Below are 12,242 nucleotides of genomic sequence, written 5' to 3' on the forward strand. Positions count from 1 at the left end.
TTTCTTTTATATCTCCTGACATTTTGTGGGTACCAATGGAGCTCATGGACTGTTTATTGATACATAATACAACCCTTACCCTTGACACATGACCAGTTCATCTCCTTTTCCCATTATAAAGCTCTGTGATGATACATTTTATCATGTATTTATTCATATACAATCTTTGTTGGTAACAAGCTGTAGCTTGCCAACCCTAAATTCGTGCCCTTTGAGGAATGCACAACTTTAATTCCTCAAAGATTACAGTATTCCATGGTTCATAGACATTCAGCATCAAAGAATGTTGATGTTAAAGTAATAGAATTAATTTATGGAAAAATTCTGGGCACTAATTTCTCCTGTTTTTTCCTAGTCTTCCTTCCTTTCCTTTTTTCTTTCTTTTTCTTTATCTCCCTTCCTCCCTTCCTCCCTTCCTGTCTCCCTCCCCCCTCTTTCTTCCTTTGTTTGTTTGTTTGTTTGTTTCTCCAAATTTGAACCCAGGTCCTTCTAACTCCAGACTGGTGTTTTATCTACTATGCTACCTAGCTACCCCTATATTGATGATTTTCATATCTACCTATTCTACCCCAAACTCTCTGCTGACTTCTACTCTCATCTTCTCTGGCCTTGCAGACATCTCCAATTGAATGTCCAGCAGACATCTTAAACTCCACATGTCTGGAAATTGAACTCATTATCTTTCCTTGTGGACCCACTTACTTTCTGCCTTCCCCTACTATAGCCCTGTTATCCTCAACTCATTAACATCCCCATATCAGCTCAACCTTGAGTCTTCAGGACCAAAAATCCTCAAACAAATCCCCAAAAATGATTTAGGGATTTTTTCCCCCAGGGAATACTACAAGAAAAGAATGAGTACTAGCTTTGGTGTTCCTCTTTTTCCTCCCCTTGATAACCTTTCCCTATTAGAGCGATAAGCTCCTTGAGAGAAGGGATTCTATTTTTATTTGTATTTTTACTCCCAGAGCCTGGCTCAGGTGCAGAGCAGGCACTTAATAAATGTTAATTGATTGCTGTCTCTCCCATTCCCCCCACCCCATCCCGTTTCTCTGTGTCCTCAGAACTTCACACAAGTTGTCGCTTAATAAATGCTGGGCGACGCTCAGCTCCAGAGCATCCAAAAATGGCTTGATGTAACAGGGACTACTGGGAAATTCTCAATTGTCATCACTATTATTGATAAAACTTAAAGCACTCCAAATACGTGAAATGAGTTGGACTTGACTTGAGTTGATCCCTGAGTTGTACGAGACTGAGGGTTAGTAACAGCCACCCATGGAGAAACAGAAGATGTCCAAGACTCCGGAGCAAGCGGTAGAAGTGCTCAGCCTCCCGCTGGCCCCGCCCCCGATAGCTCCGCCCCACGCGTGCGCACAAGCGCTCTCGGCGCAGGTCCCCGCCCCTGCGTCGGGGCACGTCGGGCACGTCGCTGCTGCTAGCCTAGAAGGAAACTGGGGGCTTGGGACCCGGGGGCGCATGAGGCACACTCCCTGTGCTTTCCCTCTTCTCTGGCTCCGCTGCGCGGGACCCGAGGATGCCGCGGGAGCCGCCCCGGCTTCGCTCCGTGAACAGTCGGGAGCCGTCATCCGTGATCTTCTGTAACCGCACTTGCCGCCGGGTGCTCCCCTTCTGGGTCAACTTCGAGGGGCACCCGACGCCCTACCGGATGCTGCTCCCCGGCACCGGCCGCAGGATGAGCAGCTACCTCGGTGCGGGCGGGGCGGGGCGGGGACGGGGACCGCGGTTGGTGTTGGAGCCCCGCCCCCCGCCGCGGAGGTCTCTGTTTCTCCATCCTTTTAGTCCTTGAGCTGTCACTCCCTCCCCCACCTGGGGCCTGGCCCTGGGGAATTGTGCTTTCCCGGAGGCCTTTCAACCCCGTCGCCTAGAGAAAATGGGACATCGGCGTAGTCTAAAGTTCTGTGGCAGGAAACGTACCAGGCAGCGCTTTCCAGGCGCCGGACACCTGGCAGGGGATACAAATAGAAAAGAAGGGGGTCCCTGTTCCCTTCGAGATTCTTAGAGTTAATGGGGGTTAGGGGGCGGGACTCGGTGGATGGACTGGCTTGGAGTCGGGAGGACGTGGGTTCAAATATGTCCTCAGACATAGACAGAGACAGCTCTGTGACTATGGACAAATCACTTGACCCTCTTTGCCTAAAACATTTTTTTTTTTTTTAAATTGAAGCAGCTAGGTGGCTTAGTGGATAGAGAGCCCTGCAAGGAGGTGGGAGGTCCTGGGTTCAAATTTGAACTCAGACACTTTCACATCACTTAACCTTTATTTAGCTCTTACTGCTCTTCTGCCTTGAAGACAAAGTAGGGGTTAAAAAAAGAATTAGTGGGAGCCCACAGTAGTCTGTTAATGTTGTTATGTCATTTTTATTTTTTATAAATATGAAATCAAATAGATGCAGTAATTTTGGAAGGGAAGTTAGGAGGGCTCTGGAGAAATGCTCTTGGTTTTTTTTTTTAAACCCTTACCTTTGGTTTTAGAATCAATGGTGTGTATTGGTTCTAAAGCAGAAGAGTAGTAAGGGCTTGGCAATTGGGGTTAAGTGACTAGCCCAGGATCATATAGCTAGGAAGTGTCTGAGGCCAGATTTGAATAGGACCATCTAAGGCCTGGCTCTCAGGATACTGAGCCACTAGCTATCCCAATAGGGTCTCTTGTAAGAGAAATGGCAAATAAACCGAATTTATAAGAAATCTAGGGGGGAGGGAGAGGATATCTTTTGGGCGTGGCAGACAAAACTGCAGAGGCAGTGAAAACAGACTTGTATAGGGATTAGCAAGTAGGCCATTTTAACCAAGATGGGGAAAATTTGATTTGAGAGCAAACAGTTTTGGGGGCATAGGAGGGGAGTTCCATATTTAGAACTGTGTTTGATAAAAACCAGTTTGGCAATTGTGAAAGTGAACTGGACTTGGAGCAGGGAGGTGGGTGAGGAGGAAGCTTTTGCAATAGTGTAGGGGAAAGGTAATTAGGCTGGTGTAAAGGGAGATCTTGGGGGGGTAGAATCTGAGAACTTGGCAATAATTAGGTAGAAGAATCTGACCTATGCTAGGTTTGGGGCCTGAGTGACTGACTGGAAATACCCTAAATAAAAATAAGGAAGTTAGTAAGTGGAGGGGGTAGAGGGGAGATTATGTGGAAAGAATTTGGTTTGGAAATGTTGAGTTTTAGGTTTTTAGGACATCCAGTTGGAAAAGGTAATTTGGGACAGTAACTCAGAATCTACTGAATATATAGACCTGCATCTTGTTCAGTCATTGTCGGATGTGTCTGATTTTTCTCTGACCCCTATTTGGAGTTTTCTTGGCAGAGATACTGGAGTTATTTGCCATTTCCTTCTCCAGTTTATTTTAAACATGAGGAAACAGAGGCAAATAGGATTAAGTGTCTTGCCCAGAATCACATGACTAATAAGTGTCTGAGGCCAGATTTAAAGACAGAAAGATGTCTTTATGACTCATGGCCCAGTACTCTATTAACAGGATCACGTAGACCTGCATAGAGGATAATAATTGAGCCCATAGAGGCCAGGACAGAAGGGAATGAATCCATTGAATAGAGGGATATGGATGATGGTCCAGCAAAGGAGAGGAAGAAATGGCCAAACAGGAACACAATGTCACAAAACTCAGGGAGCAGAGTGTGTCTAGGAGAGGGGAGGTGGGATTGGGGGTGGTCAGCAATGCCAGATGCTTTTGAGAGGTCAAGAAGGCTAGGAAGTCAGGCTGTTGCATTTGGCAGTTATATTATTGGTAAACTCAGAGCAATTCAGTTGACTTGAAGATAGCAGGCAGCAACCAGATTAGAGGAGTTTGAGAAATGAGTGAGCCAATAGGAATGGAAGTCAGGAGTGTAGACTGCTTTTTCTTTTCTTTCTTTTTTTTTTTTCTTAAGCCCTTACCTTAGAATCAATCCTAAGTATCAGTTCCAAGGCAGAAGAGTGGCAAGGGCTAGACAATGGGGGTTAAGTGACTTGCCCAGTCACACAGTTAGGAAATATCAGAGGTCATATTTGAACCCAGGAACTCTTGACTCTAGGCCTGGCTCTCAATCTACTGAGCCACCTAGCTGCTTCTAGATAGCTTTTTCTAGGAGTTTAATGTAAGAAGAAGAAGAGATAAGAATCTGGGGGAGAGGTAGGGTTCAAGTGAAGATTTCTTAGGATAGTGATCTGAGAAAGGAGCCATTGAGTCAGAACTCTGTACTCTTAATCTCCAATGTTTGGCACATCTCAAGAGTCCAAAGATCAGAACTAGAGCATTTTAGGTCTTTTCTATAAGGGGAGGGTAGTAGTTTTTTTGTTTTTGTTTTAGTTCTAAATTTTTCCTGAAGACAGTTACCATCTTGTTGATTTGTTACACTGGGAAGTTCCTTTTTAAAGCATGGTTATTTTCCTCTCATTCTGTGACTTTTTTTTTTTTTTTTAACTTTTAAACCCTTAACTTCTGTGTATTGACTTATAGGTGGAAGATTGGCAAGGGTAGGCAATGGGGGTCAAGTGACTTGCCCGGGGTCACACAGCTGGGAAGTGTCTGAGGCTGGATTTGAACCTAGGACCTCCTGTCTCTAGGCCTGGCTCTCAATCCACTGAGCTACCCAGCTGCCCTCTGTGACTTTTTTACATTTAAATTTTCTGCTTTTCTTTTTAAATGAGCTTCAGAGTGGTCCTTTCACCTGGTCTGCCTAGATTACATCCTCTCATGCCCCCTTTACCCTTATTTTTAGTTGATTCTCTAGGATTTTCAAAGTATACCATCCTATCATCCACAAAGAGTAATAGTTTAGTTTCCTCTTTGCCTACTTTAACTCCTTCAGTTTCTTTTTCTTCTCTTATTTACCCTTTACTCCTCTGCTATTATTCCTCAAACAACATGATTCACCCTTAAAAGGAATTGGTAATTGTCCTTTTCCCACTAGGTTGTGTGCTTACATAGCCTATATTCCTATTCTTTATAAGAGTAAGAGTAGCAGCTTCCCTTGTATATATTACTGGCACTGATAGATTTAAGCAGCTTAGGCATAATGGAGTATTTAATGATTACAAAGTGCTTTCCATTCTCCCAACAATCTAATGGGGTGAGTAGTGCAAATATTGACTCATTTTATAGATGAAGAATTGGGCTCCAGTTAAAAGGAACTTCTCAGAATAGTTCAGAAGTGTTGAAGACTGAAACTAAGGCTCTTGAATCCAAGTTAAATGCTCAGTCCACTATCATTTGAGGAGATACTTAGAATCCCCTGTTTGCTAGGTAATTGTTTTCAGGGTTAGTTTAGGTGGTGCTTGAGGTAAGTGAAGAAGCCTCTTGTGAGAGGAAGTACGAGGCTTTGGGCCTCTTACCTTTGCTGTTGACTGCCTTGGTTCTGGGCCTTGACTTCCTGGTCTCTAAAATGGAAATGTCCCTGCATTTCTCCTCACCTTTAACTTAAGCCTTTGAAAGTATTCCCTGAGGCACTTATCTTAACAGGTGAAGGTAAAATTTTTGAGAGGAAAAAACTAGTGTCTTCATAATTAGGCATAAGGAACTTAACCAGCAATTACTTATTTTACAACAGGCCATTTTTGGTTATTCAGAGATGCAAACACAGGGGATGGACTTCTTGTTAACCAGACTGAATTATTTGTGCCGACTCTAAATGAAAATGGGCAGCCTGTTTTTGCCAACATCACACTCCCAGGTAAGATAGAACTTGCCTTTATTTAAAGCTCTTTCCCCACCACCCATAAATTCTTCCACATAGTTGTCTTCTTTTAAAAAAACAAAAGCAAAAGAACATCATCCCTTAAGGGTGGTAGCATCCTATAGCTTTTCTCCTCTTAATCACCAAACTCCTGGACAGCATTGTCCACATTTAGTACTTCCCATTTCCCTACCTTCTATTACTACTTTTCTCAGTCTTCACATTGCTTTTTTTTGTCTTTTTTTGGGGGGGGTAGGGTGGGTGGGGGGCGCATTGTCAACATTTTCTCCTTTGGCTAGTCTTTGCTGGAACACATTACTCTCCACTCAGTCAGTGTGGTGGGAGTAGCATCTGCTTTAGGTAGACATGGATATTTTTTCTTTTTCTTTTTTAGACCTTTACTATATGTCAAGGCAAAAGGGCAGTAAAGGCTAAGCAGTTGGGGTTAAGTGACTTACCCAGGGTCACAGAGCTGATGGATGATTTCCTTTTAAGGAGCTACAGGTGCTGTTTTCAAACTTTATCTGATCTGGGAGCCTTGGACCTCTGACATTGCTTTCTTGTTGCCTGAGGCATTAAAAACCCAGTCTGTTGGGACCTAGAGCATCTGAAGTTTATCTGAATTCCTAATACCCTCCCTGTTACATGTCTTTCTGCTCCAGGGTTGTTGCCATGGTAAATGCTGAAGCAGAAGTGAGCAGTGTCTATTTTATTACTTTCATCCTTTTACATTTCTGGCATTAAGCAAATTTGTTTTTATTGCATTTAAAATCTACAGCCATTTAATTATGTCCCAATCTATAGCCTGTGAATCACTGACCTTGATCTGGCTCAGAAGGCATTTCCTAAGACTCTACTAGGTCTTTTTCTTCCCTCTTATTTTATTTGACCTTAATACCAAATAAAATGGACATTTCCATATACATAATAGAACTGAAAAAGGATTGCATGTGAAATTTCAGTTCTCTACTATGTGCAGCTTGCTTTTCTTATTAAATACATAATTTCATCCTGTAACTTTAAAAACTTGTGGCTTGTCTCTTCTTGATTCTTTATAAAAAAAAGATGCATTAGTAACCTTGTTCCATTCTCCCCTCATTTTTTTTTAAATTTTTTTTTTAAACCCTTGTACTTCGGTGTATTGTCTCATAGGTGGAAGATTGGTAAGGGTGGGCAATGGGGGTCAAGTGACTTGCCCAGGGTCACACAGCTGGGAAGTGGCTGAGGCTGGGTTTGAACCTAGGACCTCCTGTCTCTAGGCCTGACTCTCACTCCACTGAGCTACCCAGCTGCCCTCTCTCCCCTCATTTTTTGATAACTGAACAGAAGAAATGCCAGAAAGACTATGGGGAGAAAGAAGTAGGACAACTCTGAAAGTTGCATGTTGAATTTCTGGACTTGCAGTGAGGAAGATCAGATTTTTAATCTGGCCTCAGACACTTCCTTACTGGGTAGTGCTGAGCAAGTAACTTAATTTCAGCCTTATTTTCCTCAACGGTAAAATGAGTATATTAGCACCTGCCTCATGACATAATTTCTCACATTGACTCTGTCTGAAAATATGGGTCATGTTCTACGTCTTAGTCAAGAGGCAGGCAGATGAGTTAGAATGAACATACTGTCATGGGATAAACTGTTCTGGTTCTGCTCACTGCCCATCAGTTTGTACGAGTCTGCCCAGGTTTTTCATAATGAGCAATAATATCCTTTTACATTTTTATGCCTTTTGTGTATTGATAGGCAGCTAGGTGGCTAGAGCACTGAGCCTGGGGCCACAGGGCCTGGAATATAGTAGGTGCTCTATAAATGCTTATTCTCTTCTTTTGTAATAGATGGGTATCTCTTGCTACCATAAAAAGAACTAGAAATACTTTTGGGAGGTTTTTCTTTAATATCCTTGAATAAATCTAATAGTGGTTATTGTTACATGTCCAGGCTTTTTTTCTTTCTCTTTCATCAGTCTCTGTTGGATTAACTTATTTAATTTACCATTTTGTGAGTTTTATCCATTCCTACTCTAAAAATAGCCAGATGCAAATGAGCTGAGGTACCACAATAGCAGCCTCAGTCATTTTTTGCCTTTAAACAGGTCCTCTCAATTAGTATATCTGAGTGGTGGTTCTACTCTTGTCCTCTCAATGGTCCATCTTTACATTTTATCTGCAAAGTTTCTGCACAGAAATGCCTTTTTCTGTTGTGTTCATCAATCAAATGTATGGCAAGGGGCAGTGCCAAATATGCAAATTACAATTTTCTTAAATAGAATTGTCTAAGATGTTAGGAAGGGATGATTTATTGTACAAAATTCCATTTTCTGGCAGCTGTAGAGAAGCACATCTCTTTGCAAGCTAGATTTAAATCAAACAGTCGAATGAATGAATCCATTAAAGAGAATGGTTATTGAGGTTTTGTTCCCCTGCAGTTTATACACTGAAAGAGAGATGTCTTCAAGTTGTTCGTTGTCTGGTCAAGCCTGAGGACTACAGGAAACTGGACATCGTGAGGTCATTGTATGATGATCTTGAAGACCACCCTGATATCCAGAAGGACCTCAGGAGGCTTTCACTGGAGTACCTTGAAAATCAAGTGAATAAAGATTAAGAGACTGTTTCTGAGGCTTTGCTGGGGAAGCCCTTGAGTAATTTTACTTAACCACGGTACTGTTGTTTACGGTCAGGTTCAGAGTATCTAGTGCTCAAGACGTAAAATATTCTAATGATAATGATTGCTTCAGGAATTAGAACATTAACATTTCAAGTCTGTAACTGAGATGTTAACTGTAACTGGCTTCATTGGACTTGGTGATGTTTAGGAATTATGATCACAAAATGCATTTTAATGAGTGTCCTCTTTGGAAATATCATCTGCCTTCAGTGATTTGGCTGCTGTTTGGGAGTCCTGGTCCTCTGACTAATAGGATGCAAACTTACCTTGAGTTAGGGGTACCCCCAAACCCTGGACCAGTAGCTTCCAACTCTTAACTATATGATCTATTATGGTTTATGAAGTTAGAACTGTGGCCAGCTTTACAGGGGGCTTTGGCTCAGTTTAGGCTGGTTCTTACTCCGTAAGACAGTATTATTCATAGTTAATCTATTTGTTTACCTTTGTGGAAAATAAGAATTTACCTAGTCAGGTTGTAATTGACCTGAATTATTTTATGTGAAAAAATCAAGAGTAATGTTTATGGGAGATGATAAAGTGATTCTTGGTGATTCAGGATTGTTTATAGTGCAAGGCTATTTTGCTGTAGAAAAGCAGAATGCTAAGCACAAACTATAGCATTTCACTTGTGAGAATACTAGCACCAGACTTAAAAACAAGTTATTCAGGAGTGTCTGGGAAGCTTTTTGCGGGTGGGGCTTGTAAAAATTAAGGTGATTATTCATTTTGTCAGGCAGTCACTTGTGGAGGGCATTTTTTGTAATTTTTTTAAGTGCTGTTTTTTCAAAAAGGCAGGACAGTACTATGCCAAGCATTTCTGAGCTGTGACTGTCTTGAACTCTGTCTTGGTTTCTACATAGTGAATAAGGTGCATTATTAATATTTGTATTTCAGCCTAGCCTGAAGAAATGACTACAAAGGCAAGAACTTCATAGTACTGTAAATGTTACTGTTTTTGTTGTTCTCTTTTTTATATATCTAATGACTTATTCATTTATGCCAACATATTTCCTAAAGTACAATTTTTTAATCATCCACTGTAATTTTTCTACCTGAGGAAATGCTTTTGTATTTCTATTTTTATTCTACTATGTATTGTAAAGTACTATGTACATATATGTATATGTATAGGAATATGGTGAGTTCACCTCAAAGCCAGAAGTGGTTTATTCCTTATAAACTTAACTTCTTTGTTCTGGCTTCAACTTAACTTCATTAATTATACATCCTCTAAGGGACAATCCTTAAAGGTTGATGTTGGATTTTTTTCCTTGTTTTCCTTTTTTTGTGGTAATGAGTTACCAAATACTGACCTTTAGACTTAGTTCTTGTGCTCTGACCTGACACGGAGTTGGAGGCTAAATGAAATAATGAGTAATCATTCCACCACAATGTCAAGTTTAAAATTCCACTTTCTTTCCTTTCATTTTTAAGTGCTAGAGCAATTTGTCTCTAGCGTTTCCTAACTTTTCTCATTTCATGACATGTCCAATTGTCTTTTTTTTTCCCCTATGGCTTGCCATATAAGCTCTTGTGTTGGGAGGATAAATAACTCCATAGATTTTATAGAGAATTTTGGAGTGCTGGTGGAAAGACAGAGATGTTCATGTTGAAAGAGAGGGAATTTAGGGGAGTCTGAACCAGAGTTACTGAGTTTATCCTTAGTTGCCTTTTTCAGAGACAGTATGGCATCATGGGATCAGGACACAGACAGGCCCTAGACAAGTCCCTTAGAGTGCTCAGTGTCCTGGGTGAGTACAGCAGTGGTAGAGAAGGCCGAAACCTGTCACATCATGGAAGTTGTAGGTTCTGTCCCCAATCGATCTCCCTCCCTGTTATTTTCTTAAAGCCTTTCACTGATGATAGCCCTTTATGATGAATTTTTTTCTCACTGAATCATGCAATTTGAATATTGTTTCCAATATAGGCTGTCTTACGGAGCATTGGCTGTTAGTCAAAGTATTTTCTTATTTCTGTGACTATTACCAGTTTTAATGAGATTATATTTTTTTTTTGTCTCAGCTATAATTTGGCGTTAACAACAACAACAAACAATTTTTTGCTCAACTACAGTTTGGCATTAAATAGTACTAATATTTTAATTTATGAAGAATAAAGAGTTAGGTCCATGCACTGGCCTTTGTTTTGTTTTTTTATCGTCATAGTTATTGGGTACATTGTTTTCCTGTTTCTATTTATTTCTCATGTTTTTAAATCCTTCATTTTCACAATTCTGTCAGAAGCAGTACTATTCATGAGCAACTGTTTTATTCTTTACTAGGACAAAAAAAAATCCCATTTTCTTTGATTCCTCAGTCATACTCTGCTCATATCTTAGGACCCTAGCCTTTGTGCAAATTTCTGCAAATATGACATGTCGCAGAAAAGCAAGGCCTCTCTAGGAATGAGGAAGATTAGGAAATGCTGGAGAATACTAATAATGGAAATGAGAGAAAGACTAGAGATGAACTGGTAGGTGCAGTCAGAGGTTAATGAAGGTTCATTTTGCATTCAGCTTTCATAACTCCTGGGTCCAGGCAAACAGATGCTTCTGTCTCCCCAGTACTTTGTGTGGGAAGCAGTACCCTGTGGCCTAAGGGATGAAGAACACAGAAGCCCCACTTCCTAGGGAGGAAGTGCTTGGAGGAACCCTAGGAAGCAGTGGCCTGTGGGAAAGGCTGGCGTGGCCAAGGTAGTCCAGGGACAGATGGAGAAAATGACCATTTATGGCAATTAAAGGATCGAATTGAGTAGATAACTTTGGTTTTATTTCTGATAAAGAGTATAGTTGGATATCAAACTTTTTTTTTTAAACCCTTACCTTCTGTCTTGGAACCAATACATAGGTTCCAAGGCAGAAGAGTGGTAAGGGTGGGCAATGGGGGTCAAGTGACCTGCCTAGGGTCACACAGCTGGGAAGTGTCTGAGGCCAGATTTGAACCTAGGCTCCCATCTCTAGGCCTGGCTCTCAATCCACTGAGCTGCCTCTGGATATCAAACTTTGAGTGATAAAGGAGTCTGAGCTGAGCTGATACCCCGGTGGTGTTTTAGGGCTTACATACATTACTCATTGGAGTGGAGGTTGGGTCATCAGGGCAGCCAGAGTCAGGAAGATCCGAGCTTCAGACCCTTCCTAGCCTGGTGACCCAGGGAAAGTCACTGAACCAGTGTCTGAGTGTCCTCAGCAAACAGCAGCAGCATCTTGCCGGGGTTGTTGAGGATCAGATGGGACCATGGATGTAAACTGCTTAGCACAGTGTCTGGCACATAGAAGGTAGGCTTCCTGACTTATCTTCTAGATGAAGCCTGACTCGATCCCCCCAGTCCTTAGTCCTCACCACCCTGGAAATGATTTCGTTCCATGTCTGTTTTCAGACCCGACGATCCCATCTTAACCCCTCCTTCCCCAGTAGGCCATCCGCAAGATGACTGACAGCGGGGAGATAAGAATTATCTTTTACGGAGGCTGGATACATATCTCAGTTTACCCCACCAAGACCCTGGAACCTGGGTGCTGTTCTTGAGGCCCAGCAAGGTTAGAAGTGACCTGCCCAGGAGAACTCGGACGAGGCCCTTTGCTCATACGGAAATGGCTTGTTTTCTCCAAAGTAACATCAGAAACAGAAGCTCTGTGAAACAGCTTGATTCTGCCTTAGACCCAGGACCAGCGTGCCGTGAACGTCCATCCCTAAGAGGCTCGCTGGAGGTGAGTGAACCGCGGGGGCAGCTTTGAGCCTCCCCTCCCTTCATGGGCACTCCAAAGGACGTGGGGCTGCCGAGTGACCCCAGCTGATGGGATGACTAGACGGCTTGAAGGGCTCTGCTTCGCTGTGCTCCATGGGGAAACACTGACTTCCCAACCATTTTCTCAGGCTGCTTCTTA

The 12,242-nt window shown here is 42.1% G+C and overlaps 1 protein-coding gene across 1 annotated transcript; it reads left to right on the top strand.

The window, feature by feature from the left end:
• The first annotated feature begins 1,468 nt into the window (after positions 1-1,468).
• On the top strand, positions 1,469-10,492 carry VHL (von Hippel-Lindau tumor suppressor). The gene is made up of 3 exons (XM_044656845.1): positions 1,469-1,712; positions 5,570-5,692; positions 8,118-10,492. The coding sequence occupies exons 1-3, from the start codon at positions 1,538-1,540 to the stop codon at positions 8,294-8,296; spliced, it is 477 nt and encodes a 158-aa protein (XP_044512780.1). The 5' UTR covers positions 1,469-1,537; the 3' UTR covers positions 8,297-10,492.
• The last annotated feature ends 1,750 nt before the right edge of the window (positions 10,493-12,242 follow it).

This window comes from Gracilinanus agilis, chromosome 1 (genome assembly GCF_016433145.1).
Source record: "Gracilinanus agilis isolate LMUSP501 chromosome 1, AgileGrace, whole genome shotgun sequence".
Taxonomy (NCBI): Eukaryota; Metazoa; Chordata; class Mammalia; order Didelphimorphia; family Didelphidae; genus Gracilinanus; species Gracilinanus agilis.